Below are 21,714 nucleotides of genomic sequence, written 5' to 3' on the forward strand. Positions count from 1 at the left end.
CAGGGGGGGGGGGGGGGATGAAAAGATTGCAGGAACGTTAGATTTACAAGGTTAAATGTGGCGTTAGGTAATTAAGACTTCCGTTACAGTAATACGTTCTGTTACTTAATACTAATCAGATATAATGTCATGACAAACGTTTATTCCTGTGATTTGGAGCGAGAAGCCTTATTGAATGAACTTTTGATGAATTCTTTATTATTATTATTTGACCATAAACAATGCTTTTACGAATGTTTATAAATTTTCTTCTCTTACTGGTGGAAGGAAACAAATTTGGCGTTCTTTAAAAAACTATAAGTAGTATGGAATGTTTTGGAACAAATTAATGAAAGTATTTGATGTAGTAATAGATTTTTTATTTTACTTATTCTCGATTTGTGACGAATGATCATAAGAAAAGATTTCCAACAATCTCCTCGCTAAATAATCTCATCATATTTCAAACTCGCCATCAAATTGCAAGAAATATTAGCACGACAGCCTTCAGAACCACGTTTCATCGTTCGTTCCCAGGCAAAAATATATATCCGAGGCTTTTCAACGACTTTCCTCTCGGAAATCGTAATAAGAGACTTAAGAGTTTTCAGGACGCATCTTCAGGGTTTCACGATGGCTTCACTGCGAATTCGTTAACCGCTGCCATCGCGGCTCTTTCCGTTAAAGAAGGAACATAAGCTTTTCACCTGGAAACCAGCAAAAAGCGGGTCGTTTTCGTGTCGATTCCGAAGAAATTCTCGTAATTACGAACATTTTTTAATTACGATACATTTGAAGCGTCATCCCTCCGAAATTGTAAAACACAAAGAAATTACAACAAATGATTAAAGTCACGATTAAAACTCGTCGAACGAATTTTTAAGATATTTCCCTTGGAAATCGTGACCTTAAAAAATTTTACACTCACAAATATTATCATAAGATATAAAATATATTTTTTAAATAACACGATAATAGATAAATTTCGAAATAATTAATAACAAGAGATAATATAATGAAAATATAACAATATTCTGTAGGAACATACTTGACAAATACGATTGAACAAAATTTGTAATTAGCAAATTTGCTTAAATGGAATATACGTATGAAAATTAGGATTGATATCGAACTAAATTTGGAGGAAATATTTAGAAAGTATGCTAGGTGCTCGATGGATTAATTAGGGGAAAATTAAATTTCTTAATAGCTGTTTCTATTAAGAAAAAAGAAATTAACCGGTCGTTTAATTAAACGCGCCATCAAGATTCGTTTCTTTTTTCCCTTTCTTCGCCATCCCTCTTACTTTTCCAACCCTTTCCACTCTATTTATTACTGAAACCAATTAGAACGAGCACATCTGGTATTTGCATGCTCTGGCCAATCAGAAACATCGCATTAAGCCGGGTAAACACCTAAAACCGAGAATCGATAAATTTACGCACCAGTCGCGACCAATTGGCGAGTGTGCATAAACATTTTTTCTCGATCCATCATCGTCAAACTAAACAGATTAAAAGAATAAATATGCAAGGTCTTTTGCTCCTATATTTCGTAAACATTTTCCTATAATTCTTTGTTTTTTAATTTTCTCTAACATTTTTATTTGTAAAATTCTCAAGCATTTAACCATGAAATTTAATCAATAATTATTGAATATAAATTAAAAGTGTTTATTTAATATGAAGTTGCGCTAGATTAATTACGTTGAATTTTTCATCTCTGCAATTATTAGGAACCCGCGGGTGTTATTGCTAAAATTGGCGTTGACTATCATTGAAATAGAAATATAATTATACGAGTTTATCTATCTTCATGATACCACTTTAATTATTATTATCATCCGTGTGTGTTAAATTTGGTTATACATTACAGGTCGATGGTTCGAGTGTTCGACGAGGTTTGTGATTTGCATCTCGCTGAAAATCTCCTATAAAATGATTGTCTACGAGAAGATCTAACAATCTGATACAATACCTAGAAATTTAGAGGAAGAAAGATAGAAGAAGTTCTGGCTCTAATCTAACACAAACTGCTTGCACAAAGTGATAAAACCTACCACAACACTCTTATTCCATGCAAGATCCAATGAATGACCAAAATACCCGAAAATTCAAAGCAAAAGGAAGAAGTATAGAAGAAAAAAGGAGAATACGAACGGAAAGCAGAAACACACGATGAAGCGCGTGATATCACATGAAACGGAACGCGAGTAATTGTTCCGCGGTCTACAAAGGCCGGTTCGTTACTGAAATTGCTTACTAATTAAGTGTAACGAAAAGAGAGGGAGGTAAGGACGAAGCAAGCTAGCAAAAAAAAGGGAAAGATAACGAGCAGGAACGTTGCCGGGCCGAGACAAGAATAAATAGCGCGCGCGGCTCGTTATAAATTTGTAGAAAAGTGCGTCGGGTGAATTGGAACGGATGAAAGGACGTTTCAGAGACTCTGTAGACCGCGAATCGTTTCTGAAGAGATTTAAAAAAAATAAGAGAGGAAGAGAAAAAGAGAGGGAGAGAGAGGGAGAAAAAGAAAGAAGAAACAGAAAAGAGAAGTAGAAAATAAATATGTATAAAAAGGAGAGGAAAAACACAGGAGGAAAAGAAGAGGAAGAGATGGAAGAAAAACGCGATAGCCGAGGGTTAAATGGCTCAGAGACTCCGGGGGAAACGAGTTTAAGAAGTTCCTTGGTTTGTTCTTCTGTTCGACGAAGAAATTTCCTCGATAGGATGGCTCGATCGTTTTAACATTTTCATCATAGGATATCCTCAATCGTGGCTGCCGTTCAACCGAACGAAGAAAGAGGAAAGTGGAAAGTAAAGACAAAGGGACAGATTGTTTATCGTATCATGGCACGATATAAGCCTTGAGTCATTACTTTGTTCGATTACTCATTTACTTTACGAGACAGGTTTCATTACGACGATGTTTGGATATAAGTCTTGAAAAGAAATTATTATGCGAATATTTTGAATAGATTAAGTAATGTTTTTTTAAAACTTAATGTTTGTTACTCCTTACGTGTATTCTTTTTCAGAACAGAAAGATGTAAATTGAGATTAATGGAAAACGTTTACAACGTTTGGAACAAATAATATTTGAAAAAATCAATGTCTACAATTGAGGAACCCAAACAAAAGTGGTATTCATGATGGTATATCTATTTATGTATGAATGTATAATCCTATATCTTTTGTAACTTTCATTTTCCATTGCTTCTCATATATTTCTATATAGACTCGAAAATATAGAATCGACATTCTAATTAGCGAAAGAAAAATATTTATAATTTAATACTATCTACATTTCCCTCTAAATATGACAGAATTGCATTTCAAAGAAATTTTCTCTTTATCGATCTACTAAATAGAATTAGCCGTCGAATTGTGTTTCATTTTGATATCCGAATCTTGATGTGTTTTCGTTACAATAGCGTTCCAAATATGACAGAGGAGGATAATAACAAAGGACGATTATGACACTCCTCGACAAAGCGACGTGACAAAGGACGAAGCGCCTCATTTGCGGCGCAGTTTGTTTCGCCAAAGAAAACTATTTAGTATTCCAACTAGTTCTAATAAAAGTGTCAAACGAAAAATTTTCCATCAAAGCGAAGAAATGCCACTGTAAGTCAATTTTAAATTCCTTAAATTACTTCCAAGCTTTATAGGGTGATTAAAAAGTATGGTCCAAAATTTCACAAACATATGACACTTATAACATACAAAATATGTAACTAATCAACATAGCAAAACCCACTGCAACAATAGAGAACTAAATTTTGCCGAAGATTAATAATTCATATTAGCAGTTTACTAAATTTAAAGGTTAGAATTTATTTCCGAAAAGAAGTTGCGTTAGCACCCGGGATAGTCAAACAGGATAGGATAACATAACCTACAAATTGTCAGAATTTACTTAACTCAAGCAAATTGAACGAGTCATATATACAAATAAACGTATATCTTCGAGTTAACTCTAAGGGTAGGTTAGGTTTCACGATCCACATAAAGCAAACAGCCATTGTTTACCCATAGACAATCGTTTCCGGACCAACTTGTACATCCACCTTCCCCGACTCGACCAAAACACGTTTGCTGGTGCACTTAACCCCTGAATCATCGACCGTACTTTTCTTCCTCCAAAAATCAATGATCTCTGTAGCTTCGAAAGCGAAATATTCGAGGAAGAAATAGGAAGAGAACCACTACTGAAATCTTCGTTCTTCTTTCCAGAAACAAATCTCGAAGGACCTAAGGCAAAGACCGTCCCTGGCTTCGCCGGCGGAAGGAGGAAGATGGAATGGCGACTTACCCCGGAACACGCCTTTCACGTGAGAATCCCCATGCTGCCCCCGCTTCGATTTTCGGCTGGAACTCGGAACGAATCTCCTTGGACGAAGATCAACGTCTGTTCTTCGTTACCGAATGACAAAGGTGGGTGGAAAGGGTCGACGAACGGTAACAGAAACGTGTGGACAGCCAGTGTGAGTTGGGGATGGTATGAGGCATGAAGAGCGTGACGGATAGGTCGAGGAAGATTGGCTGGTGGCCGCGACACGCGGACGTTTTTAACGAGGACCGTGCGCGAAGAACGTGTACGCGAGCACAACAGCGGCGACAGGAGGGAGCCAAGCGTACGACTGAATCTAGTACTCCGGTCTCAGCATCCCGTACGGCTGATAGGCCGTGCGCGCTGGACCGCCACTTTGCCAGGGGGTCGTGCCGCAGACAGAGAGGGAGAAGGATGGAAGCTGTTACCGCGCAAGGGGCGGGGGTGAATGTCTACGATCGGGCGAGTGGGGAGGGAGGAGAATGAGACAGAGAGAAGAAGATGAGAGATACGAGGAGGACAAACAAGAATGAAAGAAAGAGAGAAAGGAGAATGGATGTTGTGGCAGGAGGGAGGATTTAAAGCGAGAAGAGAGAAGAAGAGAGGAATATGGATGATGGTTTGGAAAGGGGGAAGGGTGAAGTTGAAGGGAAAATGGGGTTAGAGGGGAATGAAAAAGAGAGAGAAAGATGGATGGTGCAGAAGATGAAAGGAGAAGCGGAGGGAGGAATATGGATGCTATCGTAAAGGGGAGGAGGAGTGGTATTGAAGTAAGAGAGAGACAAGAATGTTGAAAGGTACATGGGGGTGGAAGACTGAGAGAGAGAGGCTGTTGATTGGAAGTCGAAGGGGTACCGTGAAAGAGCAATAAGGGTAGAAACTATGGAGAGGAGAGGGGATGATGAGGAAGAGAGAGATGAAGAAAGAAGTTGCAGAGGAGGGAAGAGGAAGTGAAATGGCACAGGCAGAGCGAGAAAGAGCGATGGATATCGTTGAGGGGTGGAACAGGGTTGAAATTGGAGAAAAAGAAAAGCGGAAAGGAGAAACATGGATACTTGATACGGGAGAATGAAGGGCAAAATTAAGAACAGAAAGAGATGAGAACTACTGAGTGGCGAAAGAAGAATGAATGAGAAATGAAGATAGGAATTGTCGAAGGGCAGGGATGAATTGAAGAACGGAAACAAACTCTTGAAGAAAGGAGTGAAACTGAATGTGAGAAGAAGACAAAAATGGAATGAATCTGAAAAAGGAAGTAAAATGGGAATGATCGAGTGACAGTAAAGGCAAGAAAAAGAAGCAATAAACCAAATTAAAGGTAAAATTAATAGAAGATGGAAGTTAGGATATTCATGTGAAGAAAGAGAAGGAAGAGAAGAAAGTGGCCGAAGGTGTATAAGCTTATGATGCAAGAGGATGAAACGTGGAGAAGCGAGGGGGAGATTCGAGCAAAAGAAGAAATTTAAATGCAAAGTAAGATGTTGATACAAAGTGTAAGTTCTTGTAAACGATGATAAATATCTTTGAACCATGAGACGCGGCTGATTGTAAACATCCAATGGAAAAGGAAATCTAAATGAAAGAGCACATTACGTGTACAAGCAGAAACAAATCAACCAGAAAAAGTGGAAAAAATAAAGAAACGGAAGAAATGCAGCAAATGATTCGTAATACCAAAAATTCCGAGATAGAAGCAGAAGATAGAAATGCGAAAGAAGTTATCGCACTAAAGCAATTACAAAAATGGGAGGTAGGCAGCAAGAAAATATAGATGACCGTTCAGCATTCTGAAGAAAAACACACTTAACAAAAAATAGAAAAGCATGAAAGAGCAAAAGATAAAGTGTAGTATCCACAGGGTTGATACAACATAGTATATTGGAGATAATGATTATTTACAACTGTGGAAAAAGAAAAAGAGGAAGAAGAAAAGGAAAAGAAGGGAACGGAGAAGGATTGCGAATTAAGAGAAAACGTGACAAAGTTACCGTTGCGACAGAAATAGAGATATAGCGAGAAAAAGCGAAAGAACGCAACGTGAAATAGAAAAGTGACAGAAAACCTATGACGCGTTAGACAGCCGAGAGAAACACGAAAGAGAATGGCAGTTAGGTAAAAGAAGGATAAACGAAAATATAGGCAGTGATGCTGATGGAAACGGACTGGCGTACAAGCAGAAAAAGGTTACTGCTTGAAATGGAAATGGTAGAGCAAGTATCGAGTGAATAAGACAGTAGGGAGAGCAACATAACCTCAAACGATGAGGTTAATTCAAAATTGGAAATTATAAATTTAATATTAATTTATAAATTGATAATTGTGGTTAATTAAGAACTAATTACAGAGAAATAATAAACACAAAACAGAACTTTCAAAGCAATTAATAACTCGCATGATGATAGAATCTAATAGATACAAATTTATTTAAAATGAAGGTGCGTAATAACTTTTTTATAAATAAAACAGTTTTAGATATTTCATTTCTAGTATAAAAATTGATAAATGGTTTCAAAGATTTCGAAAATTCTAACATTCGAATTTCTTCAAATTTTCATTTGGCCTCCATTCTTCGCTGTGCAGTGCCGGAATAAGACAAAGAATATAAAAGACAGGCAGTACCAGCGAGGAATGAAAGAGAAATTGAAAATGCAAAAGCGGATAAAACATTAGGCACGGAGTACCCGCAAGAAACATACGTGTATCAAGAGGAGGATGGAAGAGCAAACGTGGAGAAACGCGACACAAAGGGAGAGATCAAGGGAAACAACGGTAGAGTTGAAAACTGCGTTCAAACAACGAAAAGCGACGAAGGTGAAAAGGAGACGTAAAAACGACGAAACGCTATGTGCTGAATGAACGAAACGAAACTACGTGACAGAGACAACGCATGATTCTGAAACGAGGACGGAAATACCTGTATACTTCTGTGTAGAAACAGGAAGAGTTACGAAACGTCGACTAGGAACGATGGTCGAAGAGCTCCAGGCGAGGATAGAAGCTAGCTAACGCGATGAACAAAGAGGAATAAAGATACGAAAGGGGGTTGGAAGTTGGCAGAAAAAAAGGGATAGAACGAGGGATAAAAGTAGGAAAATAGGGGAGAACAGAGAAGGTACGTGGAAACAGAGATACTAGGCTAGGGGCTCACATAGAGGGTAGTGAAGAAGAGAGATGGAGCATGGAGGAAGATAAAAGGAAGGTCGGGGGAGGTTACGATACAAATAGAGAAGGGTCGTACGTAGCGGGGGGAAGCGTATACGTGCGTCGATGAACGCGTGGAAAGATAAAAGCGGCTGTATAGTCCTGCCTAGAAGTAGACCTTAGCGGTAGAAGGATAGAACTGGATTTCAGGATGAAGTCTGAAGAACAGAATAAACAGATACGAGGATAAAGAAAGGTGGAAGAAGAAAGTTCTACAATGAGTAGAAATGAGATGAAAATCGATCTGGACCGAGGTTATTCATCTTTCTTGCTCTACAGTTTATTATGTGTGACAGAGCCGAAAATCGTTTATTAATTATAAAACAAAAGGATTATTCCTATATTCAAATTTTATTTATAGAACGCAAATAGAAACATTACTCGTGAGTACCTTAATAAATAGATCTGACCTAAAACTTTACGTTGCGTTTCTGATAGAATTTTTCACCTTCAAAGCTTTTGCATAAAAACATTTGTTTGTTGAGTTACAGAATTAGTTGTTAAAGTAGTTGTAAAAAGGATGTAAGGACGTAAGATACTAACCATCACTGGGGCATAATCGAAACACCGGTAACCGGTCAGCTGGAAAGGAAAAAGCTGTCAACACATGAAAAGGAAACGAGAAACAGAGAAGAAGGGGTCCCAAGCAAGGAAAGAAGATACCAATGACCAAGAAGAGCGTAAGTGGTGATGTGAAGATTCGCTAGCGGGCCGGAAACCAAGGCTCGCGCAAGAAGCCGACTAACGTAAGAGCAAGAAGAGAGAAATTAAACGGCGCGTTAGCGAAAGGAAAGGACGCGAACGGACGTAAAGGACGAAAGTCGAGGAACGAGAGTGAAGAGGTAGAAAAAGACGCATATATCTCAGACTCCTCAGACATGAAGAGTAGAATAAAACGAAGAAGGATAGAATAAAAAAGGAAATGGGGAAATAGAGACACGGTGCTAGAGGAACCGGTGTAATAGCGAGGAAAAGGAGAGGATAAGGGATCTGAGATGAAAGAGGACAGGATAGACCAGCGAGATTTTTACGCTAGAGAGAGAAAGGAGTGGAAGGAGAGAGACATATCCACGTGCGGGGGCAGTATTGATCTGTTCGCGCAAACTCCTGACTCTTACGTTCGCTCCATGGCCAGAACCGTGTCTCCCCTTCCTCCACTACTACACACCAACCCTGGACCAAGCCTACGAATGCCCGTCGACGCCGAAAGTGCTCCACTGGCATCGACTATGACCCTGGTCATCGTCCTCCACGCGTTGCCTAGCAGGAAGGAACTGTAGCAGCACGTGTTTTGAGCATTTTCATCAAACGACGCTCCACGCGCGATCCGCGTCAAAGGAAGTCGTTAGTTGAACTATTTCTCACGAATCTGTCAAGCAGAAGCGAAAGTGTTTGGAGGGTTGTAAACTGCTGGTTGACCTTCTGTTGGTAATTGCGTTGATTGTTCGTCCAGAGAGCCTGAAACTAAGTACTTGTTTTTTGGTCAGTGTCGGATGGAAATTGATATAAAGATGAAGCGCCTAGCGTTTGGAGTTCAGGATGGATTTAATATTGCAGTCGATGAGATTGGATTAAATTAAACACTTTAATAGTAATTTATCTTTTATTAATTAAATTAAATTAGACATTTTAATAGTAATTTATTTTTTAATTACACATACATTTAAAATTAAAAGAACGGAACTGTAAATAGCTAATTCCCTCATAAACTAATTCTCAGATACAACAAATCAAATCAGAGTTTCAAACTTACAGGTGTTATTCGTTAAAACAATTACAATGAAAACGATATCTTCAAATGACAAAATCGTTTATCAATCAGTCCATGTTAATTCACACGATAACAACGACTTTTGGGACACGGAATCACGCTAAGATGATTAATGCATGACCAATCGGACATGTTGATAATATCATGACGCGGTTTATTAGCAGTTCACGGAGAAACGCAGAACCATGATGGGGATAAGTCTGCGGGGATATGTTTGTCAAGCGAATCTGCGAACATACTGAATGCTTGATTTAATGAGACGTGTGAATGTCGTGCAGAATATTCCATTTCCTTCCGTCCGTCCCCATAACTTCCACAACTATACATCTTATCATCATTCTACTCGTTTAAAAAGGAAAATGGTATTTCCTGTGACATATTAATAGCATTTCTATTTTAGTTAAACAGTATAATTATTTATATTACAGTAGATTTATTATTAGTAGAATAAAAATTAATCGACGTTAAAGATAATCGATATGTATACGTAAATAATTATCCTGAAATTATAGCGTAAAAATCCAATTTTCAAACATTGACCGAACTGATTGAATGTTATTAATCGGATAAGAGAGTTGAAACGATAAGTGACCGATAAAAATCGGATTCTTACTATATATCCAAATACATATCAAGCACAAAATGAATGGCACTCTAATCGTAGCGATTACGTTGCGTTCGCATTGAACCAATTTTCTTCGCCCACAAGAGGGACGATTTAAATCAGATCTGTCTGCATAGATCATTTGTCTATTATAAGAATAACCTTGCTTGCTCGAAACACGATACGATAGTTTCTAGGCACGTTAGCTTGAGGTCTCTAAGGAGGTTCATTGCCAGTCTTCCTCGTTTCATTTACTCTTATTTCTCGTTTAATATCCCAAGTCCGCGACGTGTCCCGGAATCGTTATCGATTTCGTCCGAAATCGCGCTCTAGCTTGTAAAATAAAATGTTTAAACGCCGTCGCTGTAGAGTTTCGAGCAAAATTTCGCCCCCGCGGCCAATCCACAAAGCGGATATTTTTCAGCTGCCGGTAATTGGTGGCACAACGGTATTGCTTGTTTAAAGTTAACGAGCTTTTTTCATTTCGAAGAGCAGACAGCAGTTCGGAACGGAGAGCCAATTAAATACTGATGGGAGATCGAGCAGGAACAAGTGCTCGAGAAATCCGCGGAAAATGTTGCACTGAGAGAGGGACGATCGAAAAGGAAGATAGAATGAAAGAACGATAAAAAAGGAAAGGAGATAGAGCGGAAACATGAAACTGTGGATCAAGTGGAAGTAGCACAACCGAGAAATTGAAGAGGAACGATGCACGATCTTTCGTTGTGGCATTGAAAAGAAACAGAGGTAACGATATTCCCTCGGATAAATTATTCCATTACTGTAAACATATTGGAAGTTATTCCTCTCCGACGACGATCGATCTTCGAAAACGCCTATGAATTGATACGTATTACGTTGTATACGCGAAAAAAGAGAAATCGCTCCACCTTTTGAGAATTCTCATTTTTATTTTGTTTCGATGATCAAGTAAAATCATCAAAATTTTACATAAATAATGCTATCTTTTTATTAGTACATGATATATACTGTTTATCAAAATTTGGTAATTTTCTAGAAGAATTTCGTTTTTCTAATTAAGATACTCATTGAATAAAGAACTAAAACGAAAGGTATGTAAAACCAATTCTACGACTTTCATTTTCGACTCAGCCTGAAACTCTAAAAACTGTAAAGCTAATTTCACGAAGCTTTTTTTGTTTAATTCATTTGTACACTAAAGTAAATTTTACGCTCTATTCGATTCCTTTTAATTAAATTTAGTTCTTAAGTCTTTAAAATTACCCTTAAAATACATCAAGATCAACCTTTCTTTTTATCTTTTATGATTTAGATAATGTAATAACATCTTTCCAAAAATAAATACTGATTTCCGGTTTTAGGCGCTTCGAATATTGATGATATGTATGAGAACAGATCCAACATCATGCAGACCTTTATCGTGACAAGTTACGTCAAATTACTAGAAACGAAGAATTCTTTAACATAAATTAGCAACTTGATATAAGAAAATTACCTAGTTAAAATCGTAGGACGGGACGAAACAGTTAAGTTATTCACGCACGTTCACCCGCTTATCGTAATAAAACGACCCACGACTAAAGCCTGTTCGAAATCAATTAATCGCTCAAGGCCAGTTTTCCCCACTACAGGTCTAAATATTATCCCCACTTGTGTATTCCTATTGCACATGCGTCACTGATAAAATGAGCGCCAAGTCAAAAACATGCTTCTCTACCATTTTCTTTTTCATTGTTTCAATCTAAAATATTATTTTACATCATTATTGCCGACTTCATCTTTCCATTCTTGATAAGGCAATTTATTTTGAGATCTGTTTCAAAAATGAACAATTATAAACGATTTTAATGTCTTACAAAATAAAAATAAAAAGACACAAAACATGAGGGTGGAAATACTTGTGGGACCTTGAGCAAACAATAAGATAAATTGAGATAACAATGACTAAATTTAAGCATTTCAATAACTATTTGCTTGAAACAAACTTTCATTATTCTATGATTCATCCTTCGGTGTAAAATATAGATCTCTGATCAGTGTTGTGGTTGTAGAAGGCATTTGTGTGAGTGCTTCTTCATCTGGGTATTCAGTGGTTGCAACCTTGCGCGCTGTTATCGTTAACATCCTCAATAAATCGGTATCACGCCAATGATCCTGGATTACCTCACACAAAGTCTGTATATACCATGTACCTTTTTCTGGATCACGACGCGAGTTAAAACCTTTAAACAAAATAAATACAATCAAAGGTTAGGAAGAATTCCACTGAAGAATTGGCGATTAAGAGCAATGCTATGTAAGATAACCACTAGGTAGCCTAATCCTACAATTTTTGGTTTCCAGTATCCCATAGATCAAATCCAAGGTAAACTATTTGTAATTCCATAAATAAGCATTAATCATAGTATACAGTTGACACAAAAGTAACATACTCAAAATTAAATATCTTGTATGAAATACGTACTGTTATGTACTGTTAATATAACTGTTTTCAATCCTTTTAACTATTCTTAATATTATTATTGCTATAATTATTATATTATATTATATATTAATTTCTATTCCAAATAATTATTTTTCAAAGGTCGAAGTTTAAAATTTCGATGTTTTCGTGTCATTATTTTTAAAATCCATTTACCTTCCACGGTACTGGAAGCGTACAAGAAGTCTGCATGAGAAGGAATGTTGTATATTTCCTCATTCTTAGACGAATCTGTAACAGATCTTCCCCGAACAGGTTTTTCATTCTTAGTGCCTCTACAAGCCTACAAAAGACGATTGTTCGTATAACATTAATAATATTATGATAAGAACATATGAAATATGTTACATTGATATTAAGAGTATTAAACATTTTAGAAATAGAGTCGTTTCTTTAATCTAGATGTCAGGTATCAAAAACCCGCAACGAGGTCCACTAATAAATCGGTATCACATACAAATTATAAAAACACATATCGTCCTGATCCGAGATGTACATAGTACATATAATAAACGTTAATGTATTTCAAAGTATTCTCTCAACTTTCATATGCCATTCACCTGTATGAAAAATAGCTTCGGCTTACTAGCCAACGACGGACAATTGTCGGCAGTGAACTTCTTCCAGATGTCTCGAATCTGATATGACACGTCACGCGCTCTCACCCAATTTTCCTCAGAACCGTGAGTCAGTATAAAGAAACAGATGCAGTCACAATCTTTGTGATTTTCTTTGCACACTAAAAAACAATCGATATCGATGATACCATACTTAATTACATCAAACAAGAAATATAATGAACAGAAATGAGGCTTACATACATTCATCAACTTTCTCCATAATTTTACTATAAGACAGATTGTGACAGGGATCCAACTCGAAACCCAGGGAACGAAAGGTACGTGATATCATTTTCACGTCAAAATTAGATCCTTTTCGTTCTGAGCCCACCCAATCAAATAATACCTGATTGAATATCACGCATTTACCTCGTTTTTTATGATTCATAGAGTATCTTGTCGCATCTCTTTTAGTAGCAAACCTCATGATTTCGATTTCGCTACGACACAAACCGATTCAATTAAAGTCTTTACGTTTCTGAAAATAATATGAGCCGAAAAAGTATAATATTTGAAAGAATTAAAGATGCATTTACCTTATGGCATTTTCCTCCGGTTGATGAATCACGACAGCATCGTGCTGATCGAATTCCTTCGGACTTTCCCCAGAAAAACTCTGAAAATAGTGAACATTGCTTTACGAATCTTTTTATTTCACTTCTTCTTATTTCAACGACTATATATAAATATTTAAAACTTCTTTCGTCCCTGATTTAGGAAAAAGATGACAAAAATCTCTATGATCGAATTCTTCTACACGCCAAAGTATATTGCTGAATACACAGGGAGTTCCAACAACGGTAGTACGATCTGAGAGGGGATCATTCTACTCTACTCTACTATATTTTTACTCTACTCTATCTTATTTTTTTAAATTTATTTACTACAGAAAGAAAACGAAAATATAATTAATCATTAGATACAGGAAATGGAAAACCTATCGCTCATGTAAGTATTAATTAGTAAATTAAACATTGTATAAGAATGTTGCCTATAATTCCAACCTTGCTGTGCAGCTATAAATGTTCATGAATTAATTACAAAAACTTGGAAATTTATTAACTTTCATACTGCCGAATTGATTTCTTAAAATGTATTAGGAGATACCACAACCATGAGAGGTATCTAGTTCAAATAAAAATTTTACCGCCTACGATCAGCGCCATCTATGATTTTAGACCCGAAGCTCAGAAAAGTAATAGGAACACAGAATAGGCGAGGAGGTCAACGAAAAGCTTGTCACGTAACAGATAAGGACAGAAAGGGGATAGAAAAGAATAGAAGGGCTCCGACAGTGAAAAGTTAACAAATTACTTAATTTCCGTAATTAATTTATGAACTTTTATAATTGCATTGCAAAGCTGAAACTTTAGGCAACATTCTTATACAATTTTAGTGTGGAATTTAACGCTAATTTGTTAGTTATTAATTATTGTTTGATAGCGTCCATGATTTCGTAACAACGACGGTCACGATCTTCCGTGAAAATATTTAATACTAAACAAAACTATAATCAAAATGTGAACAAAAATTATATGTGAACATGCTCTAGGATATCTTTTATATAATGCGTGCATGAAGTTCATAAATTGATCAGGCAGAAAATAGTAATTAATGACAAACTGTTGGCATGTATGTCAAGAATTCAAACACCCTGTGCAATGATCACTAATAATTAATTAATTAGGGACAAATTTATATCCAAAATTATATTGGAAAGTTCTTGAAGGATCTGCCTGTACGATGCAATTATAAAAGTTCATAAATTAGTCACAGATATTGAATAATTTGTGAATTTTCTACTGCCGAATTGATTTATTAAAATGTATCGGGAGCACATAACCAGAGTTAGTAAACTATTCAAGTAACATCAGAGCCATCTATGTTCTCTTTGCGGAACTCGAACTTCGAATCTAAAATCATAGATTTTAATCCCTCTAAGTCGACTACTGCATTGATCATACACGTAGTATCGATCCTCGATGTATCGTTGTCCGGCACGTGACCACTTTTCTTTCTCTTCCCGAGAATGACATTTTTATCGTGAAACGTGCATAGAACGTATTATCAGACAAATGCGCGATAAGCAGTGATAAACGGATTTCCGCAACGCGAGATAACAGAACCGTATTCTGGGTTTGATTTCCTGTACTTTCCGAAATCCTTTAGTTTCTAAATTACATACGACGAAGAACATCGGAGGGAGATTTTTGAGAATTTTTCAGAATTTTATGAGTATTACACGAGATTTAATTTTCAAAACCGTTCGTATAATAATGTTGCTTGTTGACATCCGTGCTATTACTTTAAGAACAAAAAAAAAAGGAAGATTAATGTTAACTAGGATATTCTGCTAGGATATTCAATAGCAAGGTTAAAACGAAATACATTTATATATATTAAACAAAAGGTAGAATTTGGTTTAAAAACGCATAAGATTAGATAAGATTAGAAGTTAAGTGCACAAATGTACAAAATGTAGAAGACAACCGGAAATCTTTCAAAACTGAAAGGTAGGAAATAAATAAATAATAAATAAATATTAAACAAAAGAAACAATACTGAAAAATATCTTGAAATATTTAAGGACAATGTAGATACATATACACATGTGGTCAATTATATCTTTGTTTCCTTTGAAGTCATGCTTAAATTAGTCAAAATCTAAACAAAGCGTTATACAAATCTTTTAAATGATACAAAACTATAAAAATATTCATAAGAAAATATAAAGAAATATGAACAGAAACATGATTTAACAAAGAAAGATAGAAAAATCGTAATTTCATTATATCTATATAACAGATATAAATAATCATTAGACATGATTAAACCGCTTAATATAGTTATTATCTTGATTGAATAAAAATACGGAAGGAAAGCTATTATCGATAAAGGCACGTGTCTCATTCACCTGCACACCTCATTGACCTTCAAATAATAAAGAGCTATTAAAATATTTGTGTTAAATATTTAAATAATTAATTTTAAAACATCAGTTTAAAATCATCGCTAAAAAAAAAAAAGAAAAACAGAAAACACTGTTGTAAAAAGTTGAATATGTGTATCTACCGAAGAGATTTAATTCGGTTTTAATTATTATTTTTTCATATAGGGCAACAAAGGTATTTTTTATTGGTAGCTCGTTTTTGATTCGTATCATAAAATATACGTAAAATACCTGGTGAAAAAAAAAAATAATCAAGCTCAATTTTGAATTAAAGATATAATTTACTGATAAAATTGCAGTGTAAATTTAGAAAAAAAGAGATGTTATGAGTTTAATAAAAAGAAAGAAATTTCTGATAAAGATATGCACAAATGACCTTGCTTTATAATTATCGAAATGTATTAAATTCGATGATTCATATTTTGATTAGTACATGTTATTTTTGGTAGAACTATAAATATTAGAATTTTTTTTTAATCTAGTATCTATTAAACCAATAATAGGAATATTTTCATAATGATATTTTTTAATTTTTCATATTCTTTTATTTTCATATGTTCACTTTTTAAATGTGTCCATCTTTTCACAGCTTTCCACTTTTTCGCCCTATATTTTTCACGAGTTGAATATTAATTAATAGCATTTGTATAAGAAAAATAATTAATTGAAAAAAATGCAATTTGTAACATCATGATAGAAATTCAATAAACGTTTAGTTTCTCCGGCGTAAAAACAATTTTTAATATAGACTAAAAGCACGAACTTTTTCCCGACTGGCCAACTTTTCAGCATAAACTCTAATAATTGAATTGATATTCTAAATTGGATTATAACTTTTAGTATTTCTTAATAATTTTTCAATTTGAAAAAAATTTCATTCAATTTCGTAGTCGATCGACATGAGTTTTCTTTGTTCTCGTATCTGTCTAAATCACTTATCTTGAATGGCATTTAACGATAATACATATTAGCTTTCCTTTGTTTTCATTGTTTTTCTAGTTTACTTCCTTTTCCGACACTTTTATGATTCAAAACGATAACAATTGAAAATTTCTTAATACCTATAAATGTGGTTGAAGAAAAAAATACATGAAAGGACGTGTAATGTTTGTATAGTTCCAACAATTTTAAAGTAAAAGAAAGATAAATTTTGGAATTTGTAATTATAGAAATCTTGAAAATTAAAAGAAATTTGTAAATCACTATAAAATTGAATTGTACAACAAAAGAATTGAATTGTAAAATAAACAAATTATAATTATAACAAAGTGAAACAAATAAAGGATGTATGCAATAGTCTATTGCAAATTCGTAGTATTCGAAATAAAAAACTTTTACCACATCTTTTTCTCGTAAATTAGCAGTTAAATTCTTAAATATCAATTATCCATGGCATTAAACTTCTGAACACTAGAGAAAAGACGTAATTCTTGGTACTTTATCCATCAAAACTGCAAGTAACAATTTTTCAAGAAAAGTTCACAGAAGTAACAAAAATAAAAAATTATTGAAAAAATATTTAAAAAAATAGTGATTAATCTAAAAATATTGGTTATTGCCGATATCCATATCTGAATCAGTCTCTCTATATCGATTATATTATCACAACCGTACGATAATAGTTTTGAAGTCGTCATTTTACCAAATCAAGAAAAAGCACAATTGCACATTAAACATTCACAAACTGAAGCAGTAACGTCGTTTAACATTGTTTTTAATTTTCACATAATTACACATTAATTATAAGATACGAAAATCGGATATGCAACTTGTTGCAAAGTAGACGGGTAAACTTGCACTTTCCACAGGAGGACACAAAGCGTCTCAAAATGTAACGATACGTTTACCTCGTTGCCTCCATCATTAAAATTTGACTTGGCTTTAGACGAACGGATCGAATAAATAAGCTTAAGCAAATAAAGACAACAGTATATAATTGAGTACAATATAAGAATAAACATGGCGTACTTCTGACTCTTCAGTTGGTACCTTCAACTTATATATTATAGATAACTGCAAAACAGCTTATCAAACTTCGATCATTATCGGATGCGTTGTTTGAAGAACCCTGACCATTTACTGCTTTTCATTTGCAGCGATAATTAAAGGAGGATATTGAAAAAGACCATTTTTGGCATCGCCTGGAAATGAAAACTTCCTTCCGGATCTTTAAGAGCATCTTCCAAGGAGAAAAAATTTCCTTTATCACTTTTATTGAAAATTGACTTTTACTGAACATTTTACTGGCAACGAAACTGCATCCACGGGATTCAAATACTTTAAAATATTTTGTATAAATATTAATAGAAAATAAAGTCGGACTGGAAGCCGTTCTTGCACACCTATGTGGATGCAAAGTTAGAGTACATGATGTTGGGCGCTGCTCCCCCGTAGCAATGCTTACATGGTATTTCGGCTCACAAGGACAATTCATATGGTGGAGGACGGGGGTTCGATTCCCGTCCATAGTTAGTAGTTTTTTCCAATCTATTTTTTATTTTGTACTCATTTTTCGCCTTGAAAACACTGTAAATAAACAATTATAAATAACATTTCTTAATAAAAAAATTTATTTTTTACGCTTTCTTATGCTAGTATATATTTATTACAAAATAATAACAATATTATGCAAGAAAAGCACTTTTCTATAGCAATCTTACTTACTACAGAAAGAAAACGAAAATATAAATAATCATTAAATACAGGAAATACAAAACCTATCGCTCATGCAAGTATTAATTAGTAAATTAAACACTGTATAAGAATGTTGCCTATAATTCCATCTTTGTTATGCAGTTATAAATGTTATAACAATACTAGAAGCAAAATGTGAACAAAAATTATATGTGAACATGCTCTAGGATATCGTTTACATAATGCGTGCATAAAATTCATAAATTAACTGCATTAAAAATAGTTATTAATGATAAACAATTACGATCTTCAGAAATATTTCGACCACGATGAAATAAATATTAATAAACAATTAATTGAGAAGAAATTACTATCGAAAATTATATTAGAAAGTTAATGAAGGTTGCGCCTTTACGATGCAATTATAAAAATTCATAAATTCATCATAAAAATTGAGTAATTTATTAATTTTCGACTGCTGAATTGGTTTATTAGGAAGTATCAGGAGCACATAACCAATGTTATTAATGAGTTAGTAATCTATTCAAAGAAAATCAGTGTCATCTATGATTTTGTACTCGAAACTCGGATTAGGTAGAAAGAACATAGATTGCGCCTAGAGGTCGCCTAAATCCACGTGACATGGTGGACGAAATAAATAAAACAATAAAACGACATAAATAACTAACACACGTTCTCTTCTCATCCCTTTGGTTACTTAAAAAACCCATAAAGTTTTCTACATTCTTTAATAAATTCAGCCCAAACAGTGGTTTTAATTAGACAATCAGCATTCATTTCTTTACCTGGCAGACGAGAAATATGCAAAGGTATGTCTTTACAACACAATTATAAAAGTTCATAAATTAATCACAGAAATTGAGTGATTTGTTAATTTTTCTCCTAGTGGAACAGGAGAGTGCATAGGAAATGAGAACAAATTGGCAAAAACGCTGAAAGCATTGTTGTATCCATGCAGGTGTACCTTTATCACGCAAAAGAATGTACGTCTTTGTATTAACATAACCTTTAGTTGTAATTAAATAGTGTAAGTTATGAGCCATTGCTTTTCCACCTTTTATTAGTGATAGCAGAGCTTGGTTGCGAAAAGACAATATTCTGTTGAAATAAACAGGCATGTGCAACAGTAGAAAAATATTGGACTCATGGAATATCACCAGCATAGAGCCATTGGATACCAAGAATTATATTTTATGGCAAGAAAAAATGGAAGCAGCAATACAAATATGTAAGGTATGATATGTCTATTAGATTCTAGGTTGGCTAACCATATGACATACAAGATAGAAATCTTTGATGGTCAAATAAAGATTCAGAAAATGGAAATGGTTTAGGCAGACAAAAAGGAATAAAATTAATTTAGGTGATGGCCTCTTATAACAACAAGATATAGAGAATACAGTGAGATTGAAAGGTATGTTGTATTCCTGATCTAAATAAATATTAATATCAGTTGTCAAAGTCAATGATCATCGCTAATATGTTAAGTTGCAGAATGATGGAGCTGAAGTATATAAAGAAAAAAGAGAGCTTCGAATAAAAGGAGTGAGAAGAAGAAACGCATATTATGTTGAATCAAGAAACAGGAAAGAGACAGCATATGTATCAACAGAGAAGGATGTGTGGCATTGACATGCAAATATGAGGATCATTGAAGAGATGGAGAATGAATACTTGGTAATAATTATAAAAGTTAAAGATAAATTGAATATAGAGTGTAAATGCTGCATTAAGGCCCAAATGTGTAGAAATATCTATAAGAACTTGAAAACTATAAAAGCTGCAGGAATAATAGGGCTATGGCACATGGAATTGATTGGACCAATAAAGCCAATGTCAAAAGGAGGTAAAAGCTACATCTTACCTGCTGATGATTATTCGAGAAAAGAACCATTTGACTGATTTATAAATGACCACAGATTTAATATGAAATATTATTGACGAAGGATTTTTTTTATTATAGGAGACTTACAAACATGAGTAATATTTATATGCAAAAGCCAACTACTAAGGGTATAGTAATAAGTATTAGTTAATAATATTTCAATAGATTGTATACCTGTTTTTAAAAATTTAACCAATATACAATATTTACTTTCTAAATTTCTTTATTAATATATTAAATAATTTCTAATTTGAATTACAATAGTAAGTAATAAATTGTAATAAATTTGATTTTAAAAGTATTTTACATTAATAAAACTAATATATTTGTTATAACTAGGTCATAAAAAAAACAACTGTTGGTAGTATTGAGATAGAATTATTGGCAAAAGAAACTTCAAAGGCATATTATTAGGATGACACTATATTTTATAAAATTCTCAAAGGATTCATAACACAAGGTGGTGATCCCATAGGTACAGGAGAAGGTAATAACATATATGGAGAACCATTTAAAATGAGACTATATTTTAAAATAAAATGAATTCCTTCTTTATTCAAAAATAATTATTGGATATATGTGTTTCAGGACAAATTTCATACAAGATTACGTTCTTTCGCAAGATTTAATTGCTATGGCTAATGCTGGAAAAGATGATAATGGTTCCCAATTCTTCTTTACTCTTAGTTCTTAGTTCTACTGGAGAAACTATATATAACATGCTTGAACTTGAAAAAACACTTGTAGATGAGGTAAATTTAATGTTTGCAAGAAAATATATCAAGAATTGATATAAATATAATATTTCCTCTGTTTTGTAGAATGATAGACTACTTTATCCTCCAAGATTGATATAAAATATAATATTGAACAATCCATTTTCTGATATTATCCCAAAAATAATAGTACAGCAAAGTGAAGAAGTAAAGGACAATTCAAAAACTAAAACAGCAGCAGCAAAATTAAAATCATATATGTTTGCATAATTTAGTCTCGATAGTATTGTTTTTTGCAATGAAAAATTTTGTTACAGAGATTTCAATCTTTTATCATTTGGTGAACAAGCAGAGTAAGATGAAGAAGAATCTGATATTAAATAAAAAGTTTAGTGATAAGGGCAAATCAGCTCGTGATCATTTAACTGATCCAAAATTAAGCTCTCAACCAGCTATTGAACTACCTGGACTTGCAAATAACAAAAGAAAGGAAGACCATAGTAGCGATTGGGAAAGTGATGACGAAGTAGAGACTCTAAC

At 34.1% G+C, this 21,714-nt stretch overlaps 2 protein-coding genes across 3 annotated transcripts in view; both read right to left on the reverse strand.

Annotated features, from left to right (window-relative positions):
* Window positions 1-4,823, reverse strand: part of LOC108552260 (high-affinity choline transporter 1) — a 16,768-nt gene extending 11,945 nt beyond the window's left edge. For both annotated transcript variants that reach the window (XM_017906712.1, XM_017906710.1), the window contains exon 1: window positions 4,291-4,823. The gene's annotated coding sequence lies outside the window, so the exon portion shown is untranslated. The remainder of the gene's footprint in view (window positions 1-4,290) is intronic.
* A 6,399-nt stretch (window positions 4,824-11,222) lies between these two features.
* On the reverse strand, window positions 11,223-17,874 carry LOC108552209 (caspase). Its single transcript, XM_017906634.1, has 6 exons — window positions 17,766-17,874; window positions 13,505-13,584; window positions 13,170-13,408; window positions 12,909-13,087; window positions 12,505-12,631; window positions 11,223-12,088 (listed from the first exon to the last, which is right to left on the reverse strand). The coding sequence occupies exons 3-6, from the start codon at window positions 13,393-13,395 to the stop codon at window positions 11,862-11,864; spliced, it is 759 nt and encodes a 252-aa protein (XP_017762123.1). The 5' UTR covers window positions 13,396-13,408; window positions 13,505-13,584; window positions 17,766-17,874; the 3' UTR covers window positions 11,223-11,861.
* Window positions 17,875-21,714: the final 3,840 nt, after the last annotated feature.

This window comes from Eufriesea mexicana, unplaced genomic scaffold (genome assembly GCF_001483705.2).
Source record: "Eufriesea mexicana isolate 0111107269 unplaced genomic scaffold, ASM148370v2 scaffold5767, whole genome shotgun sequence".
NCBI classification, from domain to species: domain Eukaryota; kingdom Metazoa; phylum Arthropoda; class Insecta; order Hymenoptera; family Apidae; genus Eufriesea; species Eufriesea mexicana.